Genomic DNA, 16,067 nt, shown 5'->3' on the forward strand with positions numbered 1-16,067 from the left:
AAAAAAGGATGAGTTCGTGCTCTTTGTAGGGACACGGATGCAGCTGGAAACCATCATTCTCAGCAAGTTATCGCAAGAACAGAAAACCAAATACCGCATGTTCTCACTCATAGGTGGGAACTGAACAATGAGATCACTTGGACACAGGAAGGGGAACATTACCAGGTCGTATTGTGGGGAGGTGGGAGGGAGGAGGCATAGCATTAAGAGATATACCTAATGTAAATGACGAGTTAATGGGTGCAGCACACCAACATGGCACATGTATACATAATAAACCTGCACATTGTGCACATGTACCCTAGAACTTAAAGTATAATAATAAAAAAAGAGAGGCTTCTTTAGAGTTCCTGATGAAATCTAGACTTTAGCATCACTCAGCTCCCACTGTTCCCATCTCATCTTGGCAGTACTTTCCAGTTCTAGTTTTAGAATTAACACTTCTATTTGAAATGTAGTCTTGCCACTTACTACCTATACGGCAATGGGAGGGTTTCTTCACCTCTTAAAATACAAACTCTTTACCTGTAAAATGGAGAGTCCTCTGCACCTCACAGGTATATGGTGAGAACTTCATGAAACAGAAGGTGTCTGGCTTAGCACACTCCCTGGCACAAACGAGGCATGCACTGAAAGCAAGTTTCCCTCCATATAAACATTGGTATGGCTTTGGTCCCATCCAAAAACTGAGCTGGTACGATTATAAACGTAATGTTACTACCCCATCTTGGGAACATTTTTAGCAAGTGCTTAATGTGTCACCATCAGTTTTACAAGTGATAGCTACTGTACCATGAGCTATATATCAGGTTAACAAGAAGGACGATAAAGATCATGGACTTCTCATGTTCTGTTTAGATCTTCCTGTCAAGATCTTCCTGTGATTGAAAGTGAAAGAAAAATTTCAAGAACTTTTGAACCGGCTGAGAATGAATCAGTTATGAGGTCTGACCTCACTGTTACTTATAGAAACTCCCTGTGCCTTCTGCAGCCTCTAAATAGTTGACTTCAGCCCTCACGGCAGCACTCTACCACGACTGTGCCCTGACATGGGTAGGAGAACAGGCATCTATGACACAGATGCAAAAATACAGAAACCTGTTTTGAGCATCAGCAGTGGCATGCACTGTGGTAGCCATTCGATATGCCAGGACGTGAGACAGCTCCATGAAGATCACCTTACCCCTCATCTTCCTCTATAAATACTATAGACACAATGTCCACATATAGAAGAAGCAATGCTCACTTGGGCATGATGTGCATGTCACTACACTGATCTCTATGGCATTAATAATGCCAGACTCATGTCTGATCTCTAGGCATTAATAATCTAAAACTGATGACACCAAAATCAGCAGCCCCGGAGAGGTGATTCCTCCTAGATATTAGAGATTTAGAATACCACAAACCCCCACTCCTCGTTAAGATAATTTAAACAAAAATCTCTGGCTAAATAGCTAAATGAGAAAAAAAAAAGTATCACTTTTATTAATCTTTGCAAGCAACACCATTTGACTCCCAGTAAGCAAGCTTTCTGGTAAGCTGTGTTGGACATCTCAGCTGAAACCTGAGGCTAAAAGCGGTTTCTTCCCTTCCACTCCAAATTTAGATTTGGGGACATTTTGTGTACTTTAATCTCAAGTGTGTTTGCTGTAAGACATGAAAATACAGCTTCCTAAATTCCAAAAAGTATATCAAAAGCCAGTAAAATAGACCACACAATGAAATATTATATTTGTAAAAGACAAAAGTAGATATACAATAGATAGATGGATGGATGGATGGATAGATAGATAGATAGATAGATAGATAGATAGATAGATAGATAGATAGATAGACAGACAGACAGAATAAACTCCAAAAGTTTGATAACGTACTTTGTGGGGAAACATCACTCTCATACATTGCTGGTGGGAATACAAAGCAGCTTTTGGAAATATCTACCAAAATTATGTATGCATTTATTCTCTAACTAAGCACTCTCACTTCTAGAAATCTATCTCAAAGATAAACTGGCAATAAAACAAACAAACAACCCTGAATGTGCAAGGCTATTCATTACAGCACTATTTGAACTAGCAAAAGATTGCCAATACTCATATGTCCGTCATTAGGTTACAGATTGAATAAACAATAGTACATCTACACAGAGGAGAATTTGGAAACTGTAAAAAGAAGTGAAGCATATTGCTGTGCTCCAGCATATACTACTAAACAAAGGAGACAAAATGTATATAATATGTTACCAATTTCTTAAGCAGTAGGAGAGAGATTCATTTATCTGAATATATTTTTAAATGAAAGTATGAACCATGAAATTTTTAAACATGGAAGGGAGGAAATAGGGCAAGGGATCAAGGATAGAAGCTAGTCTTCATTAAATATGGCTTTTAATAGATCTGACTTTGGACCCATGAAAACATGTTACATAATTAACAAAAGTAATAAAACAAAAGCAGTTTCAAAAAATGTGAAGCAAAAGAAGTCAATAAACCTGTGAATACCCACACATAGAGTGTGATTCAGCTGAGTGTAGACCAGCACATTGCATGTGGGGAGATTACTGAGCTGAGAGAGAGAAGGACACGAGTGGGTGAGATAAATTAGTACTTGGGGCTCACATTGTGCCATGAATAGTGCCTCTTCAGACCTTCATACTTGCCAAACTGGTAAACCTAGTCATTCATCAGCCATTGCATAGAGAACCCAGAAGGGTCTTGCTGCAGTAATGGGAAATAACCAGCTGTAGCCTAAATGCTGCCCTGGTCCCACATAATAAAGCTCAAAAGTAAAAACCAAAAGTATCAAACTGCTTCCAAGTAACTAAAACAAAGATCTAGGCTATTTATTGGAATACAAAATCATCCAGCATCCAAACAGGGTGAGTTTTAACTCACAATGTCAGAGACATCAAAATAATTAGTATAACTATACTCTACTTATTAAATAGAGGAAATATTGAGCATGTTTAGCAGAGACAAGGAAGATGTAACAAAAAGACTGAAATCAAACTTCTAGAGATGAAAACTTAATGTCTAAGATGAAGAATACACTGAATGTTCTAGTCAATTTTGCTATGAATCTCAAACTGCTTATAAGGTCCATTTATAAACATACACTGAATGAGATTAACAGTAGATTAGACATTGCAGAAGAAAAGATTAATAAATTTTAAGACATAGTGAAAGAAACTGTTATCCAAAATGACACACAGAGGGAAAAAAGCCTTAAAAAAAGAGCACCAATAAGTTATGGGACAACTTAAATAGCCTCCTATATGTGTAATTGCAGTTCCTAAAGTGGAGAACAAGTATCCCTACAAAGATTAATTTTTTTCTTGTGCTCACTGCATGAATTGGCAATGCAAAGGCGATTCAGAGAATGTCACCAGAGAATGATGCCATCCCTGTCATTAAACTGTTTCTTAGGGCCCAGATGTTTTTCAGGTCCCTGACTTTCAACTCGAAAAGTGGGCCCAGGAGCTCCCCCAGATTCTCGGGACTTTTCCATTATTAAGCTTTTTAGTGAGGTGGATCTGATCCCTAGGAATCTCAATAGAGCAAGATGAAGGAGCCTACCTCTACTCATACTGTTCCCAGGAACTAAGGCCTCTCAGCCATTGCAAAAAGCTGACAAGTCTGACAAGGAAACCAGCAGTTCAGCCTCAAAATTTTCTGGGTACAAAGTTCCTCTAACAGCAGACTCTTACTGGGGCCAAAAACCTTCGGGACAGTTGCTAGTGAGGTGCCTGTGACTTTAATGCCAGACCTGAGTCTCCTTGTGACAATTCTGTGGGGAATGAAGTTATTCAAAATTACAAGGCTCTAGCATATGACTATGCATAGATCTAGATCCGTATTCGTAACTACTATCCATTTACAATGGGGGTCTGTGATGCTAAGCGATGATTTCAGTAATATGACATTATAAAAAGGAAAAACTATAGGGACAGAAAGCAGACCATGGCTGTGAAGTACAGGGTATGGTGGGAGAAGCTGACAACAAAGGGGTAGCACAGGGAATTTTCGGGACAGAGAAATGTTCTATAATCTTGACTGTGCTGATAATTATATGACTATTTGCACTTGTCAACGTTGATAGAACTGTTTACTAAAAAGAGTGAATCTTATTGTATACAAATCAAAACTTACAGAACTATATAAAAAGAGGTGAGTTTTGCTACAGGTAAATTATATACTCCTTATTAAAATAAATGGAAAATAAGATAATTTATTTTATTTTATTTTTTGAGATGGAGTTTCACTCTTATTGCCCAGTCCGGAGTGCGATGGTGTGATCTCAGCTCACTGCAACCTGTCTCCTGGATTCAAGAGATTCTCCTGTCTCAGCCTCCCTAGTAGCTGGGATTACAGGTGTGTGCCACCACACCCGGCTAATTTTTGTATTTTTAGTAAAGAAAGGTTTCACTATGTTGGTCAGGCTGATCTCGAACTCCTGACCTCAGGTGATCCACCTGCCTCGTTCTCTCAAAGTGCTGGAATTACAGGTGTGATCCGCCACTCCCAGCATAAGTAAATTTTTAAAAGTCAAAAATATTAGGGCCTTAAAACATAAATATATTAATATATTTATAATATTCGATTATATATATATAATATTCAATTTTTATTAAGACTGATTCCAACTCACATTCTGGTAACAAATGTCTCAAACTTTAATGCATATATGAATTTCCAAATAGTTTAAAATTCAGATTCTGATTCAGGAGGGATGAGGCCAGAGAGTTTGTATTTCTCACGGGTTTCCAGATGATGTCCCTGGTGCCGGTCAGGGACCACACTCTAAGTAGTAAGGCACAGGACACCAGTGGTCTCACTTGATGTATAAAGCTGAGGCCAAGAGGATAATTCGTTTAGACAGAGCAGGCCCTTCATGTACATTGCCTTGGCCTCTGCGAGTTAAAGGACCAGTCTTAGTCACAGTGTGCCCCTTCCCCTCCTCAGAGCTGAAAGCTGTCCAGCTGTCATTCCATAGGGTCTCCTTTTTGGCCTCTAGTGGGAACATGGAGTCAGGCCTTGAATTTAATCTGGCTTGAGGCAGTTAAAATAAATAAATAAATATATAAAAATAAAAAAATTTTAAAAAAAAGCTTTTTTGAACAGAAACTCTTCCCTGAGAGCAGAAGTTTCAGGAGGACCACGGAGCCACAAAGGCCCACTTATCCACCCATTCACCCATCCATCCACCTACCTGTCCATCAATTCATCTATCCATTCATCATTTATCTATCCATATTATGAATAGCAACCTCTCTTCAAATGTACATGGAAATTCCTCAGTCAAAAAAGAAGTCAACACCGACTTCTTGTCATTCTGCCAACATTCCAATGACTGAGCAGTACCACCTAATAACTTCTGAGAGCTGGTGTTGTCTGTGCACCAGTAGGGGAGTTTCATTTATGGAGTAGTCTCCCTGCAAGAGTAAGAAGTGGCTGTGGCCAGAAGTCCAAGTTGGAGAATTGCAAATGGTTGGAATTTGTATTAAACAACTTCACAGCATTTTCTCAGAGAATTGGCACTAGCACTTTTTGCATGCTAAAAAGATACTACATGAATGTTTTAACAAACAACTGCTTCACGCTTACCAATGCCCTCAGGTATAAAACATCACTAATACATGTCAACACCTTCAGATACTTGGCTTGGGGATTTTCAAAGTGAAGCAACCACACACATACTGAGGGTCTAAGTTGTTAACATTTATTGAGCGCTTACTATGTGCCATAAACTATTCTTAGTGCATTTCATACATTATCTCAACTCACCCTAACAACAACTCTACGAGGCAAAAATCATTATTAGTCCCACTTCACAGATGAGAAATCTGAGGCCCAAAGAGTTTGGTTAACTTGTCCAAGGATACATATTAGTTGGTGGCAAAGAGGGATATAAATCCCAGCAGCTTGCCCCTTGCATCTTCCCTCCTGACCACTGTGCTGGGTCTACTCTATGCCTGACATTGTATATATTAATACTTACAAAGCCCCAGGGCCCCAGTTTAGAGAACTTGGAGAAGGATGTCAGTATGATCACCAGGTGTTTTCCCACCCAACTTCTTCACAGAGGAGATGACAAAGTCATTTGCCTGATATCCTTAAACTGCCACACACTAAGTAAGCCTTCAGGCATTACTTACTGAGCTGGAAGGTTCCTTCTCACCTAGATCTCGCCTTTGCTTATGTAACAATGGGGAAGGCCGTGGAGGGGGCAGGTGTGGTAGGGAAATTTAGGAATTCAGTTTTGGAAATCCTGAGCTTGAGATGCTTAATGGACATCCAAGGGAAAATGTCAAAGAGCAGATTAAAATTCACATATTCACTGAAATATTTATAGATATATGATGAATAGGACTTCCTTAAAAGTAACATGTGAGAACAGGTGGAAGTATAGAAAAACAAGATTGGTCATGGGTGATAACTGTTGAACCGGTTGGGTTGATTAGACTATAGAAAAATTATACTACTCTGACTACTTTTATTTGGGGCTGAAACTTCCTATAATTAAATGTTTAAAAGTTCAGGACACACAATCATATTTCTTACATAGGCTACCACCAAAAGTGTATAACCTGAAGCTCATGATGGGGAAGCAACAGACAAACCCACAGTAAGAGATATCTTATAAAACAACTGGCCTGAACTCTTCAAAAATGTCAGTGTCATGAAAGACAAAGAATGACTGAGGAACCATTCTAGAGTAAATACACCAAAGAGACATAGCAACTGAGTGTAATATGTGATCCTGGCTTGTATCCTGAATCAGAAAAACAATTGCTATAATGGGTACTATTGGGATAATCAACGAAATCTGAATATGGATTTGTATGTTAAATAGTAGTATGTACTGATGCGAAATTTCCTAAATTCAATCATCAGACTGTGGTTATATAAGAGAATGTTCTTGTTTTTAGAAGCTACACATTTAAATATTTAGGGATGAAGAATTGTGATGCATGGAATCTATTCTCAAATGGATCAGTAATAATAAATAATAATTTATAAGTGTATATGTGTATATACTATATAGATAGATATAAAGAAAAATTACAAAAATGTGGCAAAACGTTAACAACTGGTAAATCAAGATGAAGTCTATACTGGTAAATACAGAAGTCAACATCTTGCTCAGTCACGGCCCCTTCCCAGAGTGGCCCACATGCAATGTCTGATTGATGGGGTTACGAAGGCCCTCTTGTCCCAACTCAGGACAGTCCTGCAGGGCCATCTAGCCCCAGAATTCCCTATGGGGTTGGCAGAGGCCTCTAATGACGTATGTCATAGCTTGACTTCTCCCTAACTAGTCTGCTTCCTTCCTCCTCCTTTCTACAGGTGTTGGTCTCCAGAAGATTCCCTCACAAACCTCCTCCTACACATTAATTTCCATCTCTCAGTATGCTTCCTGGGTATCCAGCTGTGGCAATTAACGTGACCATTTTACAGATGAAGAAACTGAATCTTAGAAAATCACTTGTGAAAGGTTAGACAGCCATTTATTAGTGAAGCCAAGACTCAGACACCAAATCTGCTGACCTCCCGTTTCTCCTCCTTTTTGTTTACCTCTCCAAATTATATCGCTCTGTGAAGGTTAAGTCCCTGCTTCTCCCAGAGGCCTTCCAACTTCCCCTTTCTGACCTTAGAGCTCTCATCATCTATTTGGCTCATGGCCATGCTCCCATGTGGGGACTGTTATTAACTATCCCTTCATATTACATAACCATTATGTTGTCACTTAACGTTTTGCATTTTAAGTTTTGTGTTGTCTCTACATTATAATCTCTATGGAGACAAATGTCATTAACTGTTCTTCTTGGCATCCCAATAGTTGAGATCCATATGCTAAGCATGTAGTATATCACTGTGCAGAGAAAATCACTGTGCAGAGAAAGAACAGCAAGATTTCCTCTCTCTGGCTGGCTTCTAAGTCTTTGAAACTGAGAAAACACAACATGCTCAAAAGATACGCAGCTTTGCAGCCTTGATTTCCTTTTTGTCTTTTCTGGAATGACATAAGGAGTCACAATATAAAATATAAAAGGATGGCAGGTTATTGCACTAAAGGAGCAATACCATCCATGGGGGAATAACTCAAACTGCATTAGCCCACATTAAAAAGGTAAGCCAGAAAGTCCTTGGTCAATTACAGTAAAGCAATAAGGAGAAAAACAACACACTAGGAATAAAATCATTAGAATGCATCTTGGCCAATTAATTTGGCAAAATATTTTCATTTTAATTATTTAAAATATTTCATAATATGCTCGGAAATGGGGTATAGTGTACTTTGCAAAAGTAATGAAGTCTTAGATCAAAAATCTGACACGACATTGTTAACTTTTATGGGTAAAATAAGCAAACCACTTTTCTTTTCTTTAAAGACTATCAACTGGGAAATTAGCAACGCCTTCTATATTATCTCCTCCAAGCAAGGAGAGGTGGAGCTAGCTTTCCTCTACAGAGGGAAAAATTAATCCAAACTCCTTCACTTCCAGTTTCTGGGAATCACTTCTTGCCATGGTAATTATGTTATTATACGACTACTCTGGTACAGGTAGGGTTGGAAAACAGTAAGTATATAAACATATTAACAGCTTTAGGCTTAGAAATAATTTCCAGCATTTTTTTTCCTTTGTTTGCAAACATTAGTATGGATGAGAATGTGCTGTGCTGCAAGAATACTATAAGTGCAAATCAACTGAAAAATGATTCTTGTCAAACTTCCCTAATTATTCAACCAGCACCAATATAGAAAGTGAATTTTAGAGAGAAGTTTCTAAGTTGGAGCATCTTAGTCCCAGGTATTTTGTTACAGCAGCACAAATGGACTAAGACAGTATCACATGACTGGGTCACACACTTGGTCAATATGCTTTAACACTGCACCTTCCTAGGGGGCAGGCAACATGCTACTTACTCCCTCATGCGTTTCATCTTGGTCCTGGCCATCGCACTGTGGAAAATTGTTGGTCCTGGAGACATGTCTGCAGCCATGCTGGGGATGGTCTTTGTGTCTGAAAATCAATGCACAGCTCTTATTGACTTCATCAGCAATCCTGCAACTTCGAGGCAATGTTCAAGAGCAATCAGAAAACAGAAGCTAATCCACCTTTGCCACATGGTAATGCCACATTAATTAGAGATGAATTCAATTATAACATGCACATTAAGAAGATTTATTCCAAATGACAAGATTATTTACAGTTTTAATATGCACAAGGCATTCCAGGACAAAGCCTCTCTCACAAAGGATTGTTTAAACAAAACACCATTATTTCAAAGATGAGCTTTTTATCCTAGAAAACTCAGGGGGAAATGTATCTATAGAAAAGCAAGTGTTCCCGAGGACCCTTTGGCCATTCTCTTTCAGCAGGTGTGGATGTTTGACTAAATGACTAGGAATTTTTCTAATAAGCTTAGTTTTCCTTTCATCTTAATCTTATACCTGAGCATTAGCTTTTTTGCAGTGGAAAGCAAAATGCTTAACAGAGGTCATATCTGCAGCTTTAAACTACAGCAGAATGGAGCAGAAGACCAAAGTTGTGTTCAGAAGGTAGAGTTGGTAATGAAAGTTGAGGTATAATGAAATCTGCTGAGAGGGCTACAGTTTTTAATGAAACATCCTGAAGGCTCTTATAAAACAAGTTGAAACTGCGGGAAAGAAACTTTCCATCAGCTGAAACAACACTACTTTCCATTAAAAAGCTAAAACTGGGCTGGGCGCAGTGGCTCACAACTGTAATCCTGGCACTTTGGGAGGCCGAGGTGGGCGGATCACCTGAGGTCAGGAATTTGAGACCAGCCTGGTCAACACGGTGAAACCTCGTCTCTACTAAAAATATAAAAATTAGCTGGGAGTGATGGCACATGCCTGTAATCCCAGCTACTCTGGAGGCTGAGACAGGAGAATCACTTCAACCTGGGAGGCGGAGGTTGCCGTGAGCCAAGATTGCACCACTGCACTCCAGCCTAGGTGAAAGAGTGAAGCTCCGTCTCAAAAAAAAAAAAAAAAAAAAAAAAAAGGGGGGGGGCCTCTAAAACTGGCCCATTAGCAAGAGCTCAGGGCAATCCATAGAGCTGAATTTACAATTTGGCCCTGTGCTGCTCTTTCCTCCCCGAAACTGGGGGCAGAGTCCTCCCTGTGCACTTCCTTAGATCTCTTATAAGGTACTTTGCACCCCATGAGTAAAAAACTGTCCACTCTAATAATCATTTATAAATTATATCCATGCAGTTGCTATGTCAGAGAGAAGAGACTCATGTTATGAAATTCCTGTTCTTTTCTCAACATATCTCATATAATATGTGCCTGCCTGACTTAGGGACCAAGTAAAGAAGCAAGGTGGAGTCCCCATCTTACATATTAGTAGAGCTTTTTCTTCTTTCTTTCTTTTTTTTTTTTTGAGACGGAGTTTCGCTCTTGTTGTCCAGGCTAGAGTGCAATGGTGTGATCTCGGCTCACCGCAACCTCCACCTCCCGGGTTCAAGCGATTCTCCTGCCTCAGCCTCCTAAGTAGCTGGGATTACAGGCATGTGCCACCATGCCTGGTTAATTTTGTACTTTTAGCAGAGATAGGTTTCTCCCATTGGTCTCCTGTTGGTCAGGCTGGTCTTGAACTCCCAGCCTCAGGTGATCAGCCCACCTCGGCCTCCCAAACTGCTGGAATTACAGGTATGAGCCACCACATTTGACCTTTTTCATTTTCTTTGAGACGGAGTTTCGCGCTTGTTGCCCATGCTGGAGTGCAATAGTGAGATCTCGGCTCACTGCAACCTCCACCTCCCGGGTTCAAGTGATTCTCCTGTCTCAGCCTCCCAAGTAGCTGGGATTACAGGCTCCCACCATGCCCGGCTAATTTTTTTATTTTTAGCAGAGATGGGGTTTCGTCATGTTGGTCAGGCTGGTTTCGAACTCCTGACCTGAGGTGATCCGCCTGCCTCAGCCTCCCAAAGTGCTGGGATTACAGGCATGAGCCACCGCCCTATTTTTTAAATTTTAAAAGTTAAATGCAAATTCTAATATGTCTCACATACACCGTCTTTTAGCACTACCTGCTGGGGCATGCATCCCACTTTGAACTTCTTGCTCCAATAGGTATAATTGAGATGAATATTCTCCAGCTTAATTCTGTGCCAAAGTCTCTGATCTTTCCTTAGACTAGATCCCTAGTTATGGAAATACTGAAGTGACAGTGACAAATCTTGTAAAGGGCATAATACAAATTAACAATGTGTTCCTCATAGTACGTTCACCAATTATGACTTCATGATAAAGACACAAGTACCAGAGACTGATTGCTCCTATTTCTCTCACTCCTGGAGATTATTACCCCTTCCACACCTGGAGAAGAAATTGGCCTCAGCCCTCACTGCAACTGGACAGCAGCTTTCTGTCAGCTCCAACCTTCCCACTAGCTCTGGCCAGGACAGATACTTTTCCCCAGGGAAGCCTGGGGAGTGGGCAAGAGGAAGGCATAGGGGTTTATTTCATATTCCTCTTGGTTGCTTTTTAAAATAATTTTTCCTAGAACCTAAATAGTTACTAAAACAAAACCAACCATACCATGCCAAGTAACTCACAAACAGGCTCAAAAATCAGTTCTGCCAATAATAAAAATAAGGTGCTCCTTTCCCATCTTTTCCGGAGCTAGCAAGTTTTGAAGACTTATGCAAATAAAGGTCAAAGCAATTTCCAGGAGAGCTGCAATTTATTTTAAGCTGGCTACAGTTCCCCTCAATAAGGCACTCAGTGCTGCTAGGAAAGATGCTAAGCCTTAAGCCCAAGGTAGAAAACAGGGAAAGTGTCATTTCAAGCAACAGGGTTGGCAAAGCTTGGTGCTCAGAGCAATTCCTTTTTCAGTGTTTGTTACCAGCCAACTTTCTTTCCCTCTGCATCCCATCTTCCAACATGAATAGCAGTTGCTTTATGTCAAAGAAAGGGACAACTCATTTAACAATCATAATAAAAATAATTGGGGCTAGAATCATAGATGTCATCCAATAGGTCACTGAATCCCAGAGTGTGTTCTAGACCACTGCTTCTCAAACTTTAATGTCATACAAATCATCCAGGAATCTTGTTAAAATGCAGATTCTTCTTTAGTAGGTTTGGGTAGGACTTAGGATTCTGCATTTCCGTAAGTTTCCAGGTGATACCAATGCTGCTGGTCCTGCAACCACACTTTGAGTAGTAAGGCTCTAGACAGGCTAGCTACGTAAGTTGTGGGGCCCAGTGCTAAATGACAATGCAGAAATCCTTGTTCAAGAAACAAGAGAAAAGCTGGTTCTTGGGGGGATCTGTATTTGTCTGTGGACCTGTCATTGTGCTTTTTGTTGGGTATTTAATGTCATTCTCCCTCGGGAACTAGGACAGATACTCTGCAGAGGAGTATAGACACTTATAGGGACCTAGCAGTCTTACCTCACCCCAACTCTTCCTCAGTATTACCTAGGACCACGCTGGGAATGGAGGGTTGCAGTAGTTATGGGGTGGGGATTAGGAGTGGGTGGCAGAGGAACCTTCCCAGGTAGATGTCTTAAAGGCAAGACAGCACATGAGCAAAGCTTTAAGCCCTGAGCCTGTGTCCACTGTCTTACTAGCTATCACTCATAAAATACAAATTCAAACATAAAATTTTATGAAACCCCTTGTGTGGGCTCCTTCCTGAACCTGGGGTCCTGTGTAACTACACTGGTCTCACATCCATGAAGCCCTGGTTCTAGAGCTCTGCTTTCTTAAAGCTCTGGTTTCTGAAAAAATAGCTGAATCCTTAATCCCCATGTTAATTTTTAAAAACTAATTTTGGGCAGAATGGGCAAGACAGCCGAATAGGAAGACCTCCGGTCAGTAGCTGCCAGTGAGATCAACCCAGAAGGTGTGTGATTTCTCCATTTCCAACTGAGGTACCCAGCTCATCTCACTGGGACTGGTTAGACAGTGGGTGCAGCCCACAGAGGGTGAGCCAAAGCAGGGTGGGGCATCATCTCATAGGGGAGGCGCAAGGAGTCGAGGAACTCCCTCCCCTAGCCACGGGAAGCCGTGAGGGACTGTGCTATGACGAACGGTGCACTCTGGCCCAGATACTATGGTTTTCCCACATTCTTCACAACCCACAGACCAGGAGATTCCCTTGGGTGCCTATGCCACCAGAGCCCTGGGTTTCAAGCACAAAACTGGGTGGCCATTTGAGCAGACACTGAGCTAGCTGTAGGAATTTTTTTTCATACTCCACTGGCACCTGGAATGCCAGCGAGACAAAACCATTCACTCCCGTCGAAAGGGGGCTGAAGTCAGGGAGCCAAGTGGTCTAGCTCAGTGGATCCCACTCCCACAGAGCCCAGCAAGCTAAGATCCACTGGCTTGAAATGTGTACTGCCAGCACAGCAGTCTGAAGTCAACCTGGGATGCTCCAGCTTGGTGGGAGGAGGGGCATCTGCCATTACTGAGGTTTGAGCAGATGGTTTTCCCCTCACAGTGTAAACAAAGCCGCTGGGAAGTTTGAACTGGGCAGAGCCCACCGCAGCTTGGTAAAGCCTCTGTAGCCAGACTGTCTTTCTAGATTCCTCCTCTCTGGGCAGGACATCACTGTAAAAAAGGCAACAACCCCAGTCAGGGGCTTAAAGATAAAACCCCCATCTCCCTGGGACAGAGCACCTTGGGGAAGGGGAGGCTGTGGGCACAGCTTCAGCAGACTTAAATGTCCCTGCCTGCTGGCTCTGAAGAGAGCAGCGGATCTCCCATCACAGTGTTCAAGCTCTGCTAAGGGACAGACTGCCTCCTTAAGTGGGTCCCTGAACCCCATGCCTCCTGACTGGGAGACACCTCCAAGCAGGGGTCCAAAGACAAATACAGGAGAGTTTGGGCAGGCATCTGGTGGGTGCCCTTCTGGGATAAAGCTTCCAGAGGAAGGAACAGGCAGCAATTGTTGCTGTACTGCAGCCTCCACTGGTGGTACCCAGGCAAAAAGGATCTGGAGTGGACCTCCAGCAAACTCCAGCAGACCTGTAGCAGAGGGGCCTGACTGTTAGAAGGAAAACTAACAAACAGAAAGGAATAGCATCAACATCAACAAAAAGGACGTCCACTCAGAAACCCCATTTGAAGGTCACCATCAAAGATCAAAGGTAGATAAATCCATGAAGATGAGGAAAAACCAGCACAAAAAGGCTGAAAATTCCAAAAAATCAGAACACCTCTTCTCCTCCAAAGGATCACAATTCCTCGCCAGCAAGGGAACAAAACTGGCAGGAGAATGAGTTTGACAAATTGACAGAAGTAGACTTCAGAAGGTGGGTAATAACAAACTCCTCTGAGCTAAAAAAGCATGTTCTAACCCAATGCAAGGAAGCTAATAACGTTGATAAAAGGTTAGAGGAATTGCTAACTAGAATAACCAGTTTAGAGCAGAATATAAACGACCTGATGGAGTTGAAAAACACAGCACGAGAACTTCGTGAAGCATACACAAGTATCAATAGCTGAATTGATCAAATGGAAGAAAGGATATCAGAGATTGAAGATCAACTTAATGAAATAAAGCATGAAGACAAGATTAGAGAAAAAAGAATGAAAAGAAATGAACAAAGCCTCCAAGAAATATGGGACTATGTGAAAAGACCAAACCTACGTCTGACTGGTGTACCTGAAAGTGACGGGGAGAATGAAACCAAGTTGGAAAACAATCTTCAGGATAGTATCCAGGAGGACTTCCCCAACCTAGCAAGGCAGGCCAACATTGAAATTCAGGAAATACAGAGAATGCCACAAAGATACTCCTCGAGAAGAGCAACTCCAAGACACGTAATTGTCAGAATCACAAAAGTTGCAATGCAGGAAAAAATCTTACGGGCAGCCAGAGAGAAAGGTCGGGTTACCCACAAATGGAAGCCCATCAGACTAACAGCGGATCTCTTGGCAGAAACTCTACAAGCCAGAAGAGAGGGGGGGCCAATATTCAACAATCTTAAAGAAAAGAATTTTCAACCCAGAATTTCATATCCAGCCAAACTAAGCTTCATAAGTGAAGGAGAAATAAAATCATTTACAGACAAGCAAATGCTGAGAGATTTTGTCACCACCAGGCCTGCCTTACAAGAGCTCCTGAAGGAAGCACTAAACATGGGAAGGAACAACCAGTACCAACCACTGCAAAAACATGCCAAATTGTAAAGACCATCGATGCTAGGAAGAAACTGCATCAACTAATGAGCAAAATAACCAGCTAACATCATAATGACAGGATCAAATTCACACATAACAGTATTAACCTTAAATGTAAACGGGCTAAATGCTCCAATTAAAAGACACAGGCTGGCAAATTGGATAAAAAGTCAAGACCCATCAGTGTGCTGTATTCAGGAGACCCATCTCCTGTGCAGAGACACACACAGGTTCAACATAAAGGGATGTAGGAAGATCTACCAAGCAAATGGAAAACAAAAAAAGCAGGGGTTGCAATCCTAGTTTCTGATAAAACAGACTTTAAACCAACAAAGACCAAAAGAGATAAAGAAGACCGTTACATAATGGTAAAGGGATCAATTCAACAAGAAGAGCTAACTATCCTAAATATATATGCACCCAATAAAGGAGCCACCAGACTCATAAAGCAAGTTCTTAGAGACCTACAAAGAGACTTAGACTCCCATACAATAATAATGGGAGACTTTAACACCCCACTGTCAACATTAGACAGATCAACAAGACAGAAAGTTAACAAGGATATCCAGGATTGAAACCAGCTCTGCACCAAGCAGACCTAATAGACATCTACAGAACTCTCCACTCCAAATCAACAGAATATACATTCTTCTCAGCACCACACTTATTACAAAATTGACCACATAGTCGGAAGTAAAGCACTCCTCAGCAAATGTAAAAGAACAGAAATCATAACAAACTGTCTCTCAGACCACAGTGCAATCAAACGAGAACTTAGGATTAAGAAACTCAATACTGCGCAACTACATGGAAACAGAACAGCCTGCTCCTGGATGACTACTGGGTACATAACGAAATGAAGGCAGAAATAAAGATGTTCTTTGAAACCAATG

The 16,067-nt window shown here is 41.2% G+C and overlaps 1 protein-coding gene across 2 annotated transcripts in view; it reads right to left on the bottom strand.

Annotated features, from left to right (window-relative positions):
* The window catches only part of NEK11 (NIMA-related kinase 11), a 339,525-nt gene that overhangs the window by 67,634 nt on the left and 255,824 nt on the right, over positions 1-16,067 (bottom strand). The window contains exon 16 of one of the 2 annotated variants that reach the window (XM_011933679.1): positions 8,932-9,028. The exons of the other annotated variant lie outside the window; for it this stretch is intronic. Within the exon in view, the coding sequence (XP_011789069.1) occupies positions 8,932-9,028 (97 nt within the window). The remainder of the gene's footprint in view (positions 1-8,931; positions 9,029-16,067) is intronic. 2 annotated transcript variants of the gene reach the window in all.

This window comes from Colobus angolensis, unplaced genomic scaffold (assembly GCF_000951035.1).
Source record: "Colobus angolensis palliatus isolate OR3802 unplaced genomic scaffold, Cang.pa_1.0 Scaffold129, whole genome shotgun sequence".
NCBI lineage: Eukaryota > Metazoa > Chordata > Mammalia > Primates > Cercopithecidae > Colobus > Colobus angolensis.